The sequence below is a fragment of the Henckelia pumila genome, chromosome 2, assembly GCF_033568475.1.
Source record: "Henckelia pumila isolate YLH828 chromosome 2, ASM3356847v2, whole genome shotgun sequence".
In the NCBI taxonomy this organism is placed as follows: domain Eukaryota; kingdom Viridiplantae; phylum Streptophyta; class Magnoliopsida; order Lamiales; family Gesneriaceae; genus Henckelia; species Henckelia pumila.
The window spans coordinates 9,763,191-9,784,493 of NC_133121.1; the positions used below are offsets into that span (position 1 = coordinate 9,763,191).

Sequence of the window (21,303 nt, forward strand, 5' to 3'; positions counted from 1 at the left end):
ATAAATTTAAGCAAAAGAAATGGATAGTTGGAGGGTTGCTCATGAGAGTTTTGTCGAGGAGAAAGTTGCTTGTCTTCGAGCAAAACTGATTTGGATGTAGTTTAGAGGTCCCAATGCACTTGATCCTGAGGAGGTGTGACGTCTGGAGAAATACAAAAAAGTGCTTGAAATCAAAAATACTGCGTATGTCCTTGGTCATGAGGGCATACAACGCCTGCTCTTGAAGAAGGAGTTAAGGGTGGTAACCCTTCTCCATGGCCTGGAAGAAGTGGAAGATGGCCCTTTGGAGGAGCATCTTTGCCTTCTGAAAATGGTTGTGGAGATAGAAATAGATATTGTAAAAGGAGTTTATTAATAAAGTAAATTTTTATTTTGAATGTGTTGTTTATAATTTATTTTGTTTGATGTGAGTCTATATTATAACCTGCAAAAGAAATTCCCCCTTAAAATATGCGTAAAAAAGAATTATCAACAATTAAAATAACACCAGAGATTTAGTTTAAAGACCCTGCGGAGAATTCAGTTTAGATCATACTAAACTGTGTAGACAAGTTGCAATGGATAAACTAATTTTAATCTAAATTAATAAGTCCTAAAATATTTCGAAAGAAAGAAAACTTAGACTCTAGGAGAGGTTTTGTGAATATGTCTGCTGTCTGTTGCTCTGTGAAAATGTACTCCAGTCGAATGTTCTTCTTGAGTGTATGATCTCGGATAAAATGATGCCTAACTTCGATATGCTTCGTTCTCGAGTGAAGAATGGGGTTGTAAGTAATTGAAATTGTGCTGGTGTTATCACAGAAGATTGGGGAGTCATGTTCTTCAATTCCATAATCTCTCAACTGTTGTTGAATCCAGAGCAGTTGAGCACAACAACTTCCTGCGGCTAAGTATTCAGCTTCTGTTGTAGATGTAGCAATGGATGTCTGTTTCTTGCTAAACCATAAAATCATTCTATACCCAAGGAATTGACATGATCCACCAGTACTTTTTCTATCCAGTTTACATCCAGCATAATCAGCATCTGAGTATCCAACTAGATTGAAGGAGTTGTGCTTAGCATACCATAGGCCAACATTTTGAGTTCCCTTTAGATACCTCAGTATCCTTTTTCCAGCTATGAAATGGGATTGCTTAGGATTTGATTGAAATCTTGCACATAAACATACTGCAAAAACAATGTTAGGTCTACTGGCTGTTAAATAAAGCAATAACCCTATTAGACCTCGATACATTGTAGCATCAACTGATATTCCCCCTTCGTCTTTGTCAAGTTTGATTAATGCACCCATGAGAGTGGTTGCAACCGTGCAGTTTTCCATACCAAACTTTTTGATTAATTATTTGGTATACTTAGTTTGTCTTATGAATGTTCCGTTGTCCATTTGTCGAACTTGTAATCCAAGAAAGAAATTCAGTTCACTCATCATGCTCATCTCGAATTTTTCCTGCATTAGCTTTGAGAATCTAGTGCATAATTTGGGGTTCGTTGACCCAAAGATGATATCATCAACATATATTTGAACTAATAGAGTGTGATCGCCTTTAGTAAATTTGAACAATGTTTTGTCAATTATGCCTGTATTAAATTCGTGTTCAAGAAGAAATTTGGTTAGAGTGTCATACCAAGCTCTAGGAGCCTGTTTCAGTCCATAAAGAGCTTTATTTAAATGATACACATGATCTGGGAATTGATGATTTGTGAATCCTGGTGGTTGTTCAACAAATACTTCTTCTTGGAGTTTTCCATTCAAGAAAGCACTTTTAACGTCCATTTGATAAACTTTGAAGTTCTTGAATGAAGCATACGCAAGAAATATTCTTATTGCTTCCAGTCTAGCTACTGGTGCATAAGTTTTGTCATAGTCAATTCCTTCTTCTTGTCTGTATCCTTGAGCTAATAATCTTGCCTTATTTCTAACCACAGTTCCTTCTTCATTGAGCTTGTTTCTAAAGACCCATCAAGTGCCAATGACTGATTGATGTGTTGGTCTTGGAACGAGATCCCAAACTGCATTTCTAGTAAACTGATTTAGCTCTTCTTGCATTGCATCTATCCAACAACTGTCAGCCAATGCTTCTTCAATTTTCTTTGGCTCTTCTTGAGATATAAAGGCTGCGTGAAGAAGTTCTTTAATCATTTGTCCTCGAGTCCTTAGAGGTGCCAAAGGATTACCAATAACAGAATTGAGTGGATACTTTTTGGACCATTTCAGTCTAGTATTAGACTGATTTCCACTGATCACTTGTGCTTCTGGATCTTGACTAGTTACGTTATTTTGGTCAAGCTCTGTGGTCTCATGGTGCTGTTCTTAAATATCCTCAACTGTGTGAGTTTGGTGAGTATCAACTGATTGATCAATGTTAAGATCCTCAACTACTGGATCAACTAGTTTCGGTTCAGGAGATTGAAGAGTTCTTGTGGGTGGTGAAGCTTCGTCTTCACTTTTGTCCTGATTATCGTTGTCCAATTGTATTTCTTGAAATAGATCTGAGAGTTGATGAGTATTAATTGCAACATCAATAGTAAGATCTTCATCAAAAATAACATGGATTGATTCTTCAACATTTAGAGTTCTTTTGTTGAAGACTCTGTAAGCTTTAATGATTGAGGAATATCCCAGAAAAATACCCTCATCTGACTTTGTATCAAATGCAGTCAGATGATTTTTACCATTGTTGTGGATGAAGCATTTACTCCCGAAGATCTTAAAGTATGATACATTTGGTTGTCTGCCATTCCAGATCTCATATGGGGTTTTAAAAAATTTCTTGCATATCATTGATCTGTTCTGAGTGTAGCAAGCAGTGTTCACAGCTTCTGCCCAAAATTTTTGAGAAATCTTGGAGTCAACTAACATGGTTCTCGTGGCTTCTTTAAGAGTACGATTTCTCCTTTCTGCAACACCATTTTGTTGTGATGTTCTAGCTGTTGAGAATTAATGTTTGATTCCATAATGCTCTAAAAATGAAGATAAAGTTTGATTGACAAATTCAGTTCCTCTGTCACTCCTGATTCTGTCAATATTACTTGATTTTTTGTTAAATAGTCTTTTAAATATTTTTATGAGTTGAGAAGCAGTTTGGTCTTTTGATTTTAAGAAAATGACCCAGGTAAAACGTGAGTAATCATCAATGATGACAAGTGTATACCTCATTCCCCCCTAAGCTTGTTACTGGGATTGGACCAAATAAGTTCATATGTAACAGTTCCAAGCATCGGGAAGATGAGTTATAACCCTTGTTTTTAAAGGATGACCTAACTTGCTTCCCATATTGACAAGCTGAGCAAAATTTGTCTTTTGAAAAATCAATTTTAGGCAGTCCTGTTACTAGCTCGAGCTTACTCAGACTGGCAATTGATTTGAAGTTAAGATGATTCAGTCACTTGTGCCAAATCCAGTTGCGCTTAGAATTGGAAGCTACGAGGCAAACTGGTTTGCTAGACTGAATATTCCAGCATACTTTATAAGTGTTTCCATATCGATTTCCTGTCAAAATAATGTTACCAGAGGCATCCTTAATAATTCAGTTTAACTTTTGAAATTCAACAGAGTGCCCGTAGTCACACATTTGACTAATGCTGAGTAAGTTATATTTGAGAGTTTCAACCAATAGGACATCTTGAATAATAATGTTTCCGTGGATAATCTTACCCTTACCCACGGTCTTACCCTTTGAGTTGTCACCAAAGGTGATAATGGGACCATTGAATTCAACAAGCTCATATAATAGTTTATCATTTCCAGTCATGTGTCTCGAGCATCCACTGTCTAGGTACCATGATTCTTCTTCTTTTTTCTTGATACCTGCTTCCTGCATTCACAAGGTTGAATAACTTTTGGTATCCATATCTATTTGGGTCCACGAGGGATTAATCCTTTAGGAATCCAAACCTGGAATACTTTAACTAGTTTGCCAGTTTCTGTGTTCCTATAGGTACGTACTAAGTTAGATGCTCTAGATAGTGGAGTGTAATGTGCTTGTGAAACTGTATGTTGTTTGCCTTTTCCAATATCCTTGATATTTCTATATCGCTTTTGAACTGGATGTTGATTATGGTATTGATTTCTATTTCCTCTCATGATATTAGGTTGATATGCATTAGTTTGTTTAGGACTTTTAGCAATCTCTGCCTTAGTTTCATGAGGATTGAAGCCAATACCAAATATTATTCTGTTCATCTGCTCTATTTGTTGCCAAGTCATCAGAATAGGTTTTTCATCTTCATGTTCCCTAACTGCTCGTACAAAGTTTATGTATTTACCTTTGCACATATTCAGTTTGGGTAGAGTACTTGATTCACTAGTTTCCACTGTCTTACCAAAATCAAGACCAGTTTTGTCATGGAGTGGTCTTTGTGAATCATTCATTTCTGTCAACAGGCTCAAAGATTTATTTCATGATCTTATTATTTCATCCATGTTATGTTTTTCTTTTGTAATATTCTTGATATCGATCTTGAGTTGTTCATTCTCCGTTCGGAGCACAACAATCTCTGTTTCAAGACAGCTTATCTCAACTGATTGTTCAAAGGAGAGTTCAGTTGAGTTGTCTTGCAGATCCTTTTGCTTGGCTCTGACTTCATCGAATGCTAAGGACAGTTGATGATATTCATTTGCCATATCATGAAGAGCTTTGATTAGTTCTTCTCTGGTAAATTCCTCAGAACCAAAATCAAATACATGTTCACTGGTGGATGGAAGTTCATGATCGTTTGCCATAAGATATTTGACTTCTTCTTCATCATCACTTGAGCTAGAAAAGCCATTTGATCCATCTGAATCACTGTCTGTTTCTGCCCACTTGGTTTTGCTATCCTTTGCAACCAATGCTTCATGCTTCTGTCTTGAGATATATCTATCATTCCTTGAACTTTTTCTTTTGTCAAAGTTCTTTGGTTTGGGGCAATCGGCAATGAAATGTCCTGTTTTTCCATAGTTGAAACAACTTCTTGGTTCTTCAACTGAATCTTTCTTTTGGAGATTTCTTCTGTGTGATCCTTTTTGGTTTCTTCTGATGAACTTGCCAAACTTCTTTACAAACAAGGACATGGCATCACTGTTCAGTTGTTCTGCTGACTTTTCTGATTTGGCCGATGACTCAATTTTTACTGCAGTCAAGGCCTTGTTCAATTGGGAGGTAGACTGATCTTCCTCTCAAGTCTGTAACTCAAATTCATATGCTTTTAGATCTGCAAATAGGTCATGCAATTCTAATTTGTTCAGGTCCTTCGATTCTCTCATGGCCATTGTCTTCACATCCCATTCTTTAGGAAGGCCTCGAATTACTTTGAGAATGACTTTCCTGTTGGGATATGTTTTGCCCAATCCGTTGAGCTCAATAACAATGCTGCTTACTCTTTCATCAAACTCTATCATTGATTCTCCTGGTCTCATTTTGATGTTGTCAAATTTTTGAATAGCTACAAATAGCTTGTTTTCTTTTGTTTGTTCATTTCCTTCACAAAGTTGGATCAACTTTTCCCAAATCTCTTTTCCAGTCTTGCATGTCTTGATTTTGCTAAAGTTATTCTTGTCAAGAGTTTATACAAGATATCCTTAGCCATATTGTCCAGATTTGCCTTCTTTTTATCTTCAGCAGTCCATTCAATTCTAGGTTTCTCAATGTATTGTGGACCACCTCCAGAGAGGGCTATAGCAGTATTGAATTTTGTGATCTCAAGAGGTCCGTCAGTGATAACAAACCACATGTTATCGTCTAGTGCTGATAGATGTGCTTGCATGCGAATTTTCCAGTCATCAAAATCTTCCTTTGAGAACATAGGAATTTTGCTGAATGAAGTCATTTTGTTTAAGTGTTTTAAGAATAAGATAATAACCTCTCTGATTCCACTTGTTAGGATCGGTTGAAAGTCTAGAGGGGGGGTGAATATACTTTCAAGCAGTTTTAACTAAGTAAAATGGAACTCGATCGATTTAAGAATGAGTTCAAGGCTTATCTTAGTGTCGAATGTAGTTTGGCAAACAGAATGTGTGCAGAAAGATGTCAAGCTATAGATTTAAAACACTTAGTGTAAATCAGTTTAGGAGTAGGTATGAAGTATGAGGATGAATGGTAAACTGAAATGACACAAGAAATTGTTTATGGATGTTCGGAGATTTCAAACACTCCTACGTCACTCCTTCCACCTCGGAAGGATTCACTAGAAGACTTTGATTTATACAAGCAATTTGCACAAACCCAATCCGATTTAGGACTTAAACACTGCCTAAACAAGAATTCCTAGTATATCACCTTGGTTTCAGTCCTAGACTGATTTTACAGTAGAATAAATACAACTCAAAATCTTTTAGCACAAAGATCGACCCTTCAATGGTCAGAATGATGCTTTTGAGTGTTTGTGCTTTCGAGTTTCTTGATCAAGTCTTGAGCGTAAGATGCTTCTTTCAAATTTTAGCAATAGCAGAGATATCAGCCCCTTTGAACTTTGATCAAGATCCTTATTTATAAGCTTTGGTTTGCAACGGTCATAATTTCAAAGTATTCTTCAGATAGGATTCAAATTATTCACGTTGGATTTGTCACTATCATCAACGATCTCTGACGCCGACATTCCCTTAGTATCGCGGCACTACTATCTGCAGATATGTCAGAGTACGGACGATCTTATCCGGAAGTACTGTGAATTTATTTGCGCAATCAGTTGGGCAATGGTACACTGATAGATTCAGTTTAGCAGGGTAAACTGCTTTGTATCTCTGAGATAATCAGTTGAGTAAGGATGGACTGATGAATTCAGTTTAGCAAGGTAAACTGCTTTGTATCTTTGAAATAATCAGTTGAGTAAGGATGGACTGATGAATTCAGTTTAGCAAGGTAAACTGCTTTGTATCTCTGAGATAATCAGTTGAGTAAGGATGGACTGATGAATTCAGTTTAGCAAGGTAAACTGAATTGTGTTCCTTTAGCGTGACTGATAGATTCAGTTTAGTCGAGGTATCTGTAGGTCATCATGACATCATCAACCTCTGTATATCAGTTTGGTTTTCTGTAGATGCTTAAGTAGTTTGGATTTGTTTTGTAAATACAAAAACTAAATTTCCCAACATAGCCTAATGACAGGCTAAGTCCTCTATGCTAGATCATAACTATCCTACGAAATGATCATGGTATTGTAATGGTCGATGATATTATGGTAATCTGAAGGTTGGTTAAAATTTTTTTTAAGGTTCGAGGTTAATATTAAGTAGCTCAGATTCATGTACTACCCTTCAGCTCGTTTGTGCCGAGTAATGGCTTTTAGAGCATTGTGGGTATTTGTTTTGAATCTTGATATACTTAATTAGTCTCGGTAAACTCCTTATATTTTTTTTTGTAAAAATTGATTTAACTAATAAATTTTCCAGTTAGATCGAACCTTCCTATGATTCCCATGATATTAAGATCTAGAATGGTATTTTTATATTTCAATAAACTTATTATTTTTCATTTATAATTATAATTATATATGTATAATTTTCAATTTAAAAACAATTAAATAATTTATTTATTTTTATATTTAAATAAACTTATTATTTTTCATTTATAATTATAATTATATATGTATAATTTGCAATTTAAAAACAATTAAAATAATAAATTATTTTAAATATAACATACACTATTTATTTAGGCGAATTTTCATATGCACAAATAACTAGTTTATATAAGTCCTCGAGAGTTTACATGATAATCAAATATTTAATATTTTCATATCCCAAAAAGCCCCAGTAAATTAAAGTTTTTGACAAAGTGCGAGAGCCCGGAACCAAATTCAGTTAATATTAAAAGGGTTGACTTCGAAGTGGACTTCATCCCACATGAGTCAAATGCCTATTGACTCATGTGAGGTTAAATCGAGAGATCTGCACGAGCGACAGAGACATGAGAGAGATAGCAACATGACCAAATTTTGTTAATATACTTATATATATTGGAGTTATTGGCATCAACCACCCCTGTGAAATATTGAAAATGCACACTTCTCCCCTGTGAAATTTTAATAGACATCTTCAACCCTAACCTTTTAAAAAATCAGCACACTCGCCCCTTCACATGAGTGCTTGTTGCGCACGCGCCTCTCATGCGACTGAGCAAAGATTTTGATATTTTTTTTGCACCAAATACCCCCGTGAAATATTAAAAATGCATATTTAACCCCTGTGAAAATAAATTTTAAATCTATTCAACCCATAATACACAATTTTTAATAAAATACAATTATAAATATTTAGAAAACATTTTTTGTTTTATTATTTATTATTTTTTATTTTAAATATATTATCATTAATTAATTATTTTCTAAAAATATTATTACTTTATCCTGTTATCATTATTTAATTAAATTCACTTCGTATTTCTAATTTTTCTATTAAACATGCATTCATAAATAAGTATTTAAATAATTTCAAGTACCAAGATATTGAACTAAACTGATAAGTTCAAACATATTATTTTTTCGATTTAGAACTATATATTATTGAACCAAAATTTAAATTTTTCGAGAATATGCATTGCACAATTTGTAATAAATAATAAAAAAAATAACATGCTAATATAATTCTAAATCGAAAAAATAACATTCATTAACTTATCATTTGGTTCAATATTTTGGTATTTTTAGATATTTAAATCTTTATATATGAATCATATTTAATGAAGAAGTTGAAAAAACGAAGTGATTTGATAAAATAATGATAACGAGATAAAGTAATAATTTTATTTAAAAATAAATTAATTTAAAATTTAAAATTAAAAATTAAAAATAAAAATAAATAAAATTAAAAATATTTGGTACTTATCATTCACTTATCATTTTAATTTAATATTTTGGTACTTTTAGGTATTTAAATCTCGTTTATGAATGCATTTCTAATGGAGAAGTTGGAAACAAGAAGAAAGTTTAATAAAATAATGATAAAAGATAAAATAATAATATTTTTTAAAAAACATTATATAATCATAATAAATGTAAAATTAAAAATAAATTAATAAAACGAAAAATGTTTGCTAAATATTTTATAATTAGATTTTAATAAAAATTATGTATTATGTGTTGAATAGATTTAAAAATTATTTTCACAGGGGTCAAATATGCATTTTTAATATTTCACAGGGGTTTTTGGTTCAAAAAAATATCAAAATCTTTCTCAGTCGCATGAGGGGCGCGTGCGCAACAAGCACTCATCTGAAGGGGCGAGTGTGCTAATTTTTTAAAAGGTTAGGGTTGAAGATACCTATTAAAATTTCACAGGGGAGAAGTGTGAATTTTCAATATTTCACAAGGGTGGTTGGTGCAAAATAACTCATATATATTGTGTATTGATACACCTTAACCCGATAAATTTATCCCTTTTAATTTTTTTTTTAGGAAAGATAAATTTATTCATGCATCAGTATTTAATAATATGTTTATTCGTTTAATAATCTTAATACCGGTAACGTCGATGCTACCCCAGGGTAGTGCCCGGGGGTGGCGTGGCAGATCATGATTGACCAAAATCAGTGGGTCCCGCACGAGTCCTACTGATTTTGACCAATCATGATGTTACATGTTGACCCTGCGGACAGCATGAACAAAACCCTTAATACCAGATTAATTAACATCTAGACCTTCACAAATTTTATTATACAGTTTTTTGATATTGATAAAATTGTTTTCTCTTCCACTAATTTTCATATTTTATAATTTCAAAAGTGTACACGATAATAAGGTAGTTTTTGTAACCCCTAAATAAGTGATTATGAATATTTTCTTCAAAATTTGTGAAGAAAATCTCCATAATCACTTATTTTTAGATGTTGCAAACACTACCTAAATGTACATCCAATATATCATACTTCTAAATCACCATAAATTATATAATGAAATTTTGATATTATATAATTAGATTTTGTAATTCAATGTATCATGAAGTTTTGATAAATACATGTTTCTGTTGATTTTTTTTTCTTTCAAGGGTTGAATCCGAAGGGACCTAATTCCACGTGAGACAGAGTCTCATGCAAATGCAAAGGTTAAATTGAAGGATGTGCACGAACGGCAAAGATGTGAATGAGAGAGCAACATGACTCAACTCCAAAGCATAACTCATAATATTTTAGCCGGATACGAAGATTTAACCCTTCTCTTGATTTTTTTTCATGATTAATAAGAATGGCAACTCGGAACCCGGTCTCTTACACAGATATGCCGATGTCCCCAACTTGAAATGACTTGCTATTTTTTTTTTTTGCACACAATATGTTCATCGACATTCGACGCAATCTCCACGGAGTTCAGCTCATCTAGATTTCCACCTACCCCTCCAAGCGTCAAATCTGGTTTTTACTGTTTTGGCTTTAGTGGGATCTTTTTACTGCATTCTTTGTGGCCTCTTGTTGTTGACTCCGCCATTTCCGCCGCCGGCCCACACGGCAGCGTAGCCGGTCTGGGTTAGTTTTTTAACTTGGGAAATGGATGCGAAGCTTTCGAGATCGCCCTTTTTGTCTGTGTCGAGGCCTACTAGTGATTCCGGGGTTTTAAGACAAAGCGGCATTTTCCCTCGACAAATATGGGTTAAAGATCGGGGCTTTCGATCGCCCAGTTCAAGATTAACGATACGTGTCGCGTTTCAAGCTTCTGCTGCCGCGGTTGGGTAAAGATTCTCGCCTTTTCATATTCTTGGGTTTCAAAATATTAGGTCTTCTTGATCCTATTTTTTAATTCGCAATTTCAGGTGTTTTGGTGTGCACGTGGGCTTGTAAATGTTTTCTTCTAGATTGGGTAGTTTTGCTTGTCAATGAAGTAGATGACTTGCGGTTGGAGCATATTTTAAGAATTTCAAGTCATATTACCATAGGGTTCAAATCTTGATTTGCCTTTTGCAGAATTGGATTTGCTTTCTTGTTTAATAGGAGCTGGCCTAAGATCCTAAGCTGAGTTTTTGATGGGAAACCAGGGCTATTAAACGAAATTAAACGATGAAATTTATATTATTTATCCGTCTTCCGGCTTCCATATTGGGTCTGCACTTAGTATCAGGACATTCTGTTTCTCACATATGGCAAATGGCAGCACATTATTTGATGACTATATATGCTTGGTGGAGTATTTGCAATTCATGTACTGCAACCTGTAAAATATGGAAACTCTTGTTTAGGGCATTTTCTTGAATCATTTATCTTTTACTTCTATTTTGAGATTACCAGTAGACTAGTTTTTTTCTTGGATCCATTATTTTAATATTTGTTCTGAACCTCGTACATGTAAGTACATATTTTTTTAAAGAATTGATGTTGCATTGGTGGCATGCTCATAGAAAACCTTATGACAACTTCTTATTTATTGATTTGCCATGTCGTCCTGTGGAATGGGTTTTTGCTTTTTTTACGGTGGATTCTGGTGGAGATCAGTCCCTTATCACTACTATTTGTTTCCGTGTTACTGATCAAAGAAGATGTTAGTTTGCTTGTGCTAGTGTTGCATGTGCTCTCTATTAGAATAAGATGATATCATGTGGATTAGAGTATGACCTTGCTCGGTAGAAAAACACATTGTGCATGTTTACCACTTGTTTTCTGATTTTAGAAATTTGACCGATTCAACTGGATCTTGTTATAAAGTTTTCTTTGAATTCTTTCAGATCGACACCGAAAAATAGGGTAGATGAAACTCAGAGCTACACTCTAGATGGTATCAGAAATTCGTTGATTCGGCAAGAGGATAGCATTATATATAGCCTAGTAGGAAGGGCTCAATTTTGTTATAATGCAGTGACGTATGATTCCGATTCTATAGCCATTGATGGGTTCAATGGCTCTTTGGTTGAGTTCATGGTCAAGGAAACAGAAAAGCTTCATGCAAAGGTTTGTCGACTCTTTTCCAACCGTTTTGGCATTTAAACGATATGCAAGTTCTAATTTAGTTGAACTTAGGTTGGAAGATACAAGTGTCCAGATGAACATCCTTTCTTCCTACATGACCTACCCGAGCCAATCTTGCCCCCTCTGGAATATCCCAAGGTAAAACATAGATACCTTATAATCTTGTCCATATGCTCACTTGAACGAGGATTAACATTTTAGTTTCCTCGAAATTTTATTGAATGGTTTTAACTCTGACAAAAGGATAGTTTCTTAAATTCATATAGGTTCTGCATCCAGCGTCAAATTCAATCAATATCAATGTCCAAGTATGGAATATGTACTTTAAAAATCTTCTTCCAAGATTAGTTAAAGAAGGTGATGATGGTAATTATGGACCAGCTGCAACTCGCGACACAATTTGCTTGCAGGTATGCATTATGAGAAGTTATAGTTGGCATGCGAAGATTTTATTGCTATAGGGAAACTTATTTATCTGGACATCAAGCATTGTAAATGTAATTATGTGTTCACTCTAAAAACGCCAACCATACGAACTCCTTATAACTTTAAGTCATTAATCATGGATAGAGGTTGCCTCATTGACATCGAGAACATGGAAGCATATCCGATTTTTCTACACTCATATTTGTGATTCGTGTTAAATTTTCATTTCGTGTGTGATGAGTAATATACCATGCAAACTTAGCCTGTAGCCAGACATTTGGCATAAATTCAGCTCCAATATGGAAAGAGTAATGGTGCTGAACTCTATTGCAGGCCCTCTCTAAAAGAATTCATTATGGTAAATTCGTAGCAGAAGCAAAGTTTCGTGCTTCCCCTGATGTCTATGAATCGGCCATCAAGACACAAGTAAATCAATGCACTTGAGCCATTAATCATCTGCGCGAGCTATAACCGTTTCAAGAATGTGACTTTTGAGTTACTCTATATATTTGTTGGATTGTGTTGCAGGATCGAGGCCGACTGATGGATTTGCTGACATACCCTTCAGTTGAAGAGGCGATCAAGAAAAGGGTTGAAGTAAAAACCCGAACATATGGGCAAGAGATGAATGTGAACGAATATGAAGAAATTGCTGAACCGGCGTACAAAATAAATCCAACCCTGGTTGGTGATTTGTATGGGGACTGGATCATGCCATTGACAAAGGAAGTCCAGGTTGAATATCTCTTGAGAAGACTTGACTGAACATAAATACACTGATTTGTTTTTTCAAGAAATGTAACATTTTTACGGTTGTTTAGCAATGCATACAAGAGGATGTCATGTGAATATAATAAGGTCCTGCTCTTATAGTGAAAATAAAAGGAAAAAAAAATCGTAAAATTTATTTTCACTATAAGAGTAGGATAAATTTTACGATTTTTAGCACACCAATTGGATGGATTTTCGTCATTGTATGGTGAGGGATAATTACAATTTACATGCACTGTTCTTGTGAAAATATGAGATTGTTGATAATATCTCATTAACTATTAACTCTCCGTTTTTTTTTTTAATTTAGAACACATATTTACCTGAAAACAAGTATAAATAAGGGTGTGCGCTTATAATTTGAAAAGATGTAAATGTGTGTGCTCGAATTTGAAAATACGGAGAGCTAATAGATTATTTTTTTTTATAAAGGATTTTTTATAATCGCGTGATTTTACATGAGTAATGCACGCAATCAACTCTACTATAAATGAAGGTTTTTTTAGGTACTATCAATATGTATCAAGAGAATCATGATGCGATGCTCATTGTGCCAATCACCAATTTATAAGCTGAGTTAACTAAAAATCAACTTCATTCATCAATAATTAAGGGGATTTTATTAGAGCCGTTAATTTGGATTAGGTCCGTCGGATCGATCCATCCCGCCACACAATTTAAGTGGTTTGGGTTGAAATTTTTTCAATCCAATTAAAGGCAGGCCAATCGAGGCGGGCTTGGTTTGCCCACGGGCCTAAAAAATTATATATATATATATATATATATATATATATATATATATTTTACATTAGACCATCTCCAACCATGAGTTCTGTTTTAGTGCAAGTTTTGCACTGTTTTAACGTAAGTTCCACACCAAATTCAACATTCATCTTTAACTCATTTATATCAAATCTTACACGAAAGAAAATATTATAACAATATTCCTTTTATTTGTATTATGTGTTCAAATGTTTATAAGTTAAAATTGTGTTGATGTATTAATTATTTGCATTTGTATTAGACTATTATATTATTTATAAATAATTAAATCAAATCATTAATTATTTATTTATAATTAATATAAATAAATATTTAAAAAATAAATAATTAAACATTTATTTATAAATTTAATTAAAAAATTATAATTAAATTTTTTTGTTGAATATTTAATTATTACAACAATAAAATAAATATTATATTATTATCTAAACATTATTTATAATACTTAAAAACGAATGCAAGAATGAATAACAGAATAAATATTGTTTGCATCAAATTTGGTGCAAACTAATTTTATTTTTATTTGTTGTGAGCCAATCCACAGATCGGTCCGTCTAACTCGCACGGGCTGTAACCCATCTTGGTTGAGTTGTGTTGGAGATTTTCAGCCCGTAGGGATGGTGAGCCGGCCCACCCCACCCCACGTAACAACGGGTTTTTGACGGGGTGGTTCGCCACGACATACGTTGACCCGTTTGACAGCTTCAAGTTTAATCAATAAATATGACACTTGAAATCTTTCAAAGAGCAATTGAGTTCGACTTTAAAATCACAAAGAGTCGTGATCACATGACTACCATATTCCTGAGCTATTAAATGTATGAATATTGATTATGATTTGCCCGGACAAGCTAGTTAAATTTGAATTCAATTTACTGTTTTGCAACTGACTTAATTGTTAGGTTAACACTAGAGTCGTAATAAGCTTTATTGTGCTGCTTGTGAAAAAAGAAAAGAAAAAAAGACGTAAAATCGTAAATAATGTATGTTTTTATGTCAATCAGACTCTCAATCAATGCATGCATTTAATAAAGAATTAAATAAAGTTGCACAATGAGTTGCAGAGTTGGTGTAAACTAATCTCCCAATAGACCAAATCATAAATTGTTTTTTTAACGCTCTTAGAGACTTGATCGTTTACGACATGTTTCGGTTATTTATTTGAGGGACGAATGTGCCCCTTTTTGGGGCCTTACTTCTTAGCAAGATTTTTTTCTTGTAACGTGGGAACCCGCAGCAACTATTTTCGGTGTGCATTGAGTAAACTCTCGAACTAATGCAATAGCCTGCAAACTACGTTAGCTAGGTAAACTACATTAGACAAGCTCTATATGACAGGTTAATCCAAAAAGGTGTTGGTAGGAGGAATTAAACTCCTGACCTCTGGCCAAGAGTTCACCTACTCCACCAACTTGGACACCCCTTAGGGGCTTCTTAGTAAGATTTTGATAAAAGGTGGGGTATCCGTAAGGAGCTGTGAGGCGCCCTTCTCTTCTCGTAACTCTCTCCATTCAGTTTGGATACAAAAGTTATTGGTTTAAAAAAACACTTAAATAAGTCCAGTTTTTTAAAGTGTTTTTATTAAAAAAAAAAATATAAACGATTTTAGCGTTTGGATAAATGTTGAAAAAGTGATTTTTTTTTTAAATAAAAATATAAGTAGAAACCAAAAAGACAAAATTTTTGGCTTTTAAAAAGCACTTATTTGGATTTAAATAAGTGTTTTTTTTTTACAAACTATCGTTGTAATCAAACTTATTTTTTTTAAAAAAATAAGTGCTTTTATTTGATTGGCTAAAAACTGCTGTTGTAATCAAACCCATTTTTTTTTTAAAAAAATAGTACTTTTAATTTGATTTGATTGGCTTCTGAACCCAAAGTAAGCTACCTTGGGTTTCCTTAAATAAGGTGCTCCTCTTATTCATAGACCGAAGTAGGGGTGTTATCGAGTCGAGGCGAGCTCGAGTAGCACATGACTTGAGCTCGAGCTCGACTCATATTTTACTACTCGATCGAGTAGTAAAATATGTGCTCGAGCTCATTTGTAGTTCGAGTATTCAAGCTCGAGCTCGAGCTTGAAAATTATATATATATACAAATTAAAAATATATGAATAAATAAATAAATATAATATTATATATTATAAATAAATAAATATATAAATATAATATAATATAATATTTATTATATTTATATATATTTATTTATATTATTTTTTTTATATGTGGCTTATCGAGTAGCTCGCGAACTACTCGATCACATAGTTTCAAAGCTCGATCGTATGCTCAAGCTACTCGAGCTCGAGCTCGGTCAAATTAAGCTCGAATCGAGTTTTGACCGAGTTACTCACGAGCTGCTCACGAGTAGCTCAGCTCGTTACAACCCCTAGACCGAAGTCTCAACTCGATCGAGCCTCTGCTCATATAGCCTCTTTTCTTCTTTGTTTATTGTTATTGGACCGTTGCATGTGACGAAATGGATCAAGAAACAAGCGCCAAAGAAATCATCGTACACACGAAATGCAAATGATTTGTTCCCTTGGCGTCCGCATAACTCGCAACAGAAACATTCAGATGTGACGAAGAATAATGAGACAGAAAATCTTGCGCTCTCCCTTTCTCTCTCTCTCTCTCTATCTCCCGTCACCCCTCCGCAAAAAAGTTCCGTTCTTGAAGAATTTTCTCTCTGCCCTGAGCAAATTCTTTATCCAACGCCACCGCATTGATGCGGTTTCAGGGGTGAGCCATTTCCATTCAACCCCGAAACCATCCCCTTTTTTTCCCGATCGGTCTGGATGTTCGCATTGTCGGCTCCTTTTAATGGGTTTTAGTGGGTCATGGGTTGCGCTAGCTCCAAGAGTGTAAAGGCCGATTCCCCTGAATTTGATGATTCCGCCTCTGTCATCGCCGTAGTTGGAGCGTCTGTTCCGAGTCATAGGCCGGGACGGTTGAGTTCTTCTGGACCTTTACTTGTCAAACCAGGATTTGGGCATTTGGAGAAGATAAAGGAGGAGCCCGAAGAGGAGGAGGAGGAGGAGGAAGAAGACGAGGAGGAGGAGGAAGAGGAAGAGGAGGAAGAGGAGTTGGTGGCGGATATCGTGGGGGAAGATGATGAATCTGGGAACAAAAGACACGGTTTTCAGGATTCCTCTGGAAATTTGAAGGCATTAAGGAAAGGGTCCTCTGAGAAAAAAGTTGTTTTCAGCATTAAATTTGGAAGGTTGATAGAAGGCGAGCACGTGGCTGCTGGATGGCCGGCTTGGCTCTCGGCTGTGGCTGGTGAAGCCATTGATGGATGGCTTCCTTTGCAATCAAACAAATTCGAAAGATTCGAAAAGGTAATGTCATAGCTTAAGCGATGTGTTTTTATATCCATGAAAGTTCAAGTTCGACATATTTCGGATCAGGATTGATACACTTTCTGCTTTGCCTATATGTAGATTGGACAAGGTACATACAGCAGTGTTTACAGAGCTCGTGATGTGGAGACTGGTAAGATCTTTGCACTCAAGAAAGTGCGGTTCGACAATTTTCAACCTGAGAGTGTGAGATTCATGGCTCGAGAAATCACGATTCTACGCAAGCTTGATCATCCAAATATCATAAAGCTTGAGGGTGTCATTACTTCCCGGTTATCATGTAGTATATATCTTGTTTTCGAATATATGGAACACGACCTTTCCGGGCTGCTGTCTTGCCCTGACATAAAATTCTCTGATTCACAGGTTAGTTCGTAACAAGTTAGCACTAGATTGTTATAAGCTTGATCAACTTTGGTTTTCAGAGTACTTCTTACGATCATGAATTGTTTTGGTGATCATAAGATTATAAATAAACACAATTCTGTCTTCTCATTGGAGTTTTTCTTCTGGGAGTAGATTAAGTGCTACATGAAACAACTGTTGAGTGGTTTGGAGCATTGCCATTCTCGAGGAGTGATGCATCGCGATATTAAAGTATCCAATATCTTGGTAAATAATGAAGGGATTCTGAAGATTGCTGATTTTGGTCTGGCGAATTTTTTGAGATCGAAAAACAAGCAACCCTTGACTAGTCGGGTGGTGACTCTGTGGTACCGCCCACCTGAACTGCTTTTGGGCTCAATGAGTTACGGGGAATCAGTTGATCTGTGGAGCGTAGGCTGTGTTTTTGCTGAGCTTTTTCTTGGAAGGCCTCTCTTTAAGGGCAGGAATGAGGTTCAAATGTTGTCAATATGGAGTTTGATTCATTAGAAATTTAGGAAAGTGCTCTTAATCTTTTGCTTCTGCAGGTTGAGCAATTGCATAAAATCTTCAAACTTTGTGGTTCTCCAGCGGATGAATACTGGAAAACATCAAGACTTCCTATGGCGACGATGTTTAAACCCCAGCATCCTTACGAAAGTACACTTCGAGAAAGATGCAAAGAATTTCCAAAGAGTGCAGTTAGACTTATAGAGACATTTCTTTCAATTGAACCTTACAAGCGTGGAACTGCTATCTCTGCTCTTGACTCGGTGGTAAGATTTCTGATAAAGCAATTGAATATGCCAACTTTATCACACAAAGCTCTTTATTTATTATGGCTTTATACTTTTTCTCAGTATTTCAATACAAAACCTTATGCATGTGATCCATCAAGTCTGCCTAAGTTCCCACCAAACAAGGAGATTGATGCGAAACTCCGTGAAGAAGCACGAAGGTGACAAAACCTGCAGTTTCGTTTTCTGCACTAAAATATCTAGATTTGATTCGAGTACAATATACGGGTGCACACAGATTAGTTTAACCAATAGTTTGTGTAGTACTAATTGCACAAAGAAGATAGACTAAATATTATAACATCCTGCATGAGTCATTTACAGTGATCATTTTCGAATATCAAACTAAAGTTTGCCAATTTTCAGGAAGAAGACGGGCGCCACTGCACGAATCTCAGCTGGTTCAAGAAACTCAAGAAGGGTCCGTAAAACTCTGCAAGAACCAAGTGATTTCTGCAGAGTTGTTCCAACAGAGGTTCTCTCCCCTTCTGATCATGGCTTTTTCCACGCTTTTAGATCGCCATTTGTACTAAACTTTCTTCTTGTTTCAAAGGAGGTTGAGACCAACATGCACGGTGCTCGTGGAAACCACGGTGGCAGCACAAATATACATCGTAGAAGAGGTGGAATCGATCCTAGGATGTCATTGAACTTATCCTATGATACAAAATCAGAGGCCTTGTCTGAAGCTTCTCAGATGACGCATGAATCACAAGGATCCAGCATCCGTTCTGTACCTGTTGAAGCGACAGGATCCACTGGTTTCACATGGGGCAAAGGGCCAAAGCAGCCAGATGTATTTAAAAGATTACACAGCCATCATACCAGTTCAAGAAGTCAAAAGTCCAACGCGTTAGAGCCATCCAGTGTACTTTACGCACATGATTATTTGGAATCAGATATGCTAGATACCAATGAATTTTCTAGAAAAGTCCACGGTGATGCAGCAGGCAGGCCTCCATTGAATAGGGAAAGAGTGCAAATTCATCATCACCGCGATTCTTTTGACCCATCTGATAGCAGCGACGCACGTGAATTATCATTGGTAAGGCAATGAGATATATAAATACTAGTAGATAGGCTTTCACTGTGTTTTTTGTGTCAATCTCTTTGATGCAGACTTGTGTGGTGGAAGGTTTACAGGCGTGAGGGGGGCGATTAACCCCCACACATGGGGAAAAAATCAAGCTGTACATGTACTTGTTTTAAGGAAATCCATATTTTGGCCTCACCAAAATATATGAAATTGCCTCCCTCTCGCTCCGGCTCCCTCCCTCAATTTTGTGAATCTGCATTTGTCCACAGACAACACACCCTTCAGACAGGCCGAATCTAATTCGCTCTTCATCTCAACAGGACTATAATCATAACAGGAGGAAGAAAGGCAGGATTGGATATTCAGGGCCTGTCATTCATCAGTCTCAAGAAATAGATTCAATACAGCATAGCCAAACACAACAAACGCTTCATAGATCCCGGTTTTACAAAGGTGAGAAAGCTACGCCATCATGGCAGATCCGAACATATATTAAGTTGTCCCCCTTGATTAAATTGTTCTACCCCTACATGGCATTGCATCTAGTTAAACTCCGAAAGCCGATTTTTCTATTCTGCTGTATTTTCTGCAGATTTGTGATTCAAGGTTCCAAGAATGTATGGACAAAGGCTGCATGAAAGTTTCATGAGCTAGAACTTCCCGGGGGAGCTCCAAACAATGGTGCTAGCCTCATGAGCTTTTTTTTCACTCAAATATTGAGTGTTGCACCAATTTTTGCTTGGATATCAAATCAGATTGCTTGAAAATTCTTAGCTCGATCCGGGTTCGCCTGACATAAAAGAAAGTTAAACACGAATATAAGGTGATCATTTGTGATTAACATCCAATATATTTGTAAAGCTTACGACTTTTGCTCATTGTAGAAGAAGAAGAATACTACACCGACTCTGTTCATTCCTATACTTGTTTTCCTTCCAATACCTTTGTTTTATGTACAATATGAAATTCGGATGTTGTCTTTTCCATTTGCTAGTTGTTTAACATGGTAGAGTTCTCAGTTCAATAACCTTTTTTTTTTGTTAAAAACCAATGATTTTATTATGCAATTTTTATGATACAGTAACTTTTATGTTTCCCTGTTCTTATTTTATTTTTTTGAAGATACTTGTTCTTATTTGGTCCCCGATTACGGTTATTCAAAAATGATTATATTATTTTGGTAAATAAATGAAATATTTTTAGATAATTTCTCGCTCAACATCTTTGTCTAATAAAAAATTACCTTCGAATATACATTCATGCAATTCACATTACACCATCAGACTCCATTTTTCTTCACACGCTTCAAAAAATGTATATTTGGTAGTTTATTAGAAAACTAGTACTATAAAAATGTTCGACCTAAAACAAAATGTTAGTTTTTCACATTTATTGTCAAACATGACATACTTCTTATTTTTTTCACATTTCGTCAAGATATATAAATTTAATGACTTCTCTAAAAACATACTATTTTGGAAGCATTCCCCCAACAAAATTAGATATTTCAAATACTTTTTAAATCTTCAGTACGTTTGATCTCTTGCTTTCATTGATACCATGATCGAAAGTATTTGCAATAAATTTATATTGAATATGCTTCCAATCATTTTGCAATAGCGGTAGAATAATGATTTAAAAACAACTTATAAAAACTCATATTATAAGCCGTGTTGTAGGAACTTATTAGTTGTGACGTTTATTTTAAAAATAAGTTGTTTTAATATATTATGATAAAAAAAATAAAAAAGACGATAAAACTTAAAAATATTGATGTACTTTATATTATAAGATTTTTTATATATACTAACAAAAAAGACATGATGATATAAAAATAATACAAATTCTTCATCATCATTGTTATTATATTCAGTTTATCTTCTTCTATATCTATTCTATAT

At 35.1% G+C, this 21,303-nt stretch overlaps 3 protein-coding genes across 4 annotated transcripts; 2 read left to right on the forward strand and 1 right to left on the reverse strand.

Annotated features, from left to right (window-relative positions):
- Window positions 1-232: 232 nt before the first annotated feature.
- LOC140877191 (secreted RxLR effector protein 161-like) lies at window positions 233-1,322 on the reverse strand. The gene is made up of 2 exons (XM_073280723.1): window positions 732-1,322; window positions 233-304 (listed from the first exon to the last, which is right to left on the reverse strand). The coding sequence occupies exons 1-2, from the start codon at window positions 1,320-1,322 to the stop codon at window positions 233-235; spliced, it is 663 nt and encodes a 220-aa protein (XP_073136824.1).
- Window positions 1,323-10,160: 8,838 nt separating this feature from the next.
- LOC140882573 (chorismate mutase 1, chloroplastic-like) lies at window positions 10,161-13,302 on the forward strand. Its single transcript, XM_073288649.1, has 6 exons — window positions 10,161-10,640; window positions 11,628-11,850; window positions 11,920-12,006; window positions 12,135-12,278; window positions 12,628-12,720; window positions 12,823-13,302. The coding sequence occupies exons 1-6, from the start codon at window positions 10,459-10,461 to the stop codon at window positions 13,057-13,059; spliced, it is 966 nt and encodes a 321-aa protein (XP_073144750.1). The 5' UTR covers window positions 10,161-10,458; the 3' UTR covers window positions 13,060-13,302.
- A 3,166-nt stretch (window positions 13,303-16,468) lies between these two features.
- On the forward strand, window positions 16,469-20,469 carry LOC140885263 (cyclin-dependent kinase C-2 C-like). Of its 2 annotated transcripts, XM_073292210.1 has the most exons (9): window positions 16,469-17,185; window positions 17,288-17,572; window positions 17,726-18,043; window positions 18,118-18,345; window positions 18,430-18,527; window positions 18,733-18,841; window positions 18,920-19,411; window positions 19,723-19,855; window positions 19,995-20,469. In XM_073292210.1, the coding sequence occupies exons 1-9, from the start codon at window positions 16,685-16,687 to the stop codon at window positions 20,000-20,002; spliced, it is 2,172 nt and encodes a 723-aa protein (XP_073148311.1). In that variant the 5' UTR covers window positions 16,469-16,684; the 3' UTR covers window positions 20,003-20,469. The 2 variants fall into 2 exon arrangements, with proteins under 2 accessions (XP_073148311.1, XP_073148310.1); XM_073292209.1 differs by having other exon boundaries at window positions 18,733-19,411.
- The last annotated feature ends 834 nt before the right edge of the window (window positions 20,470-21,303 follow it).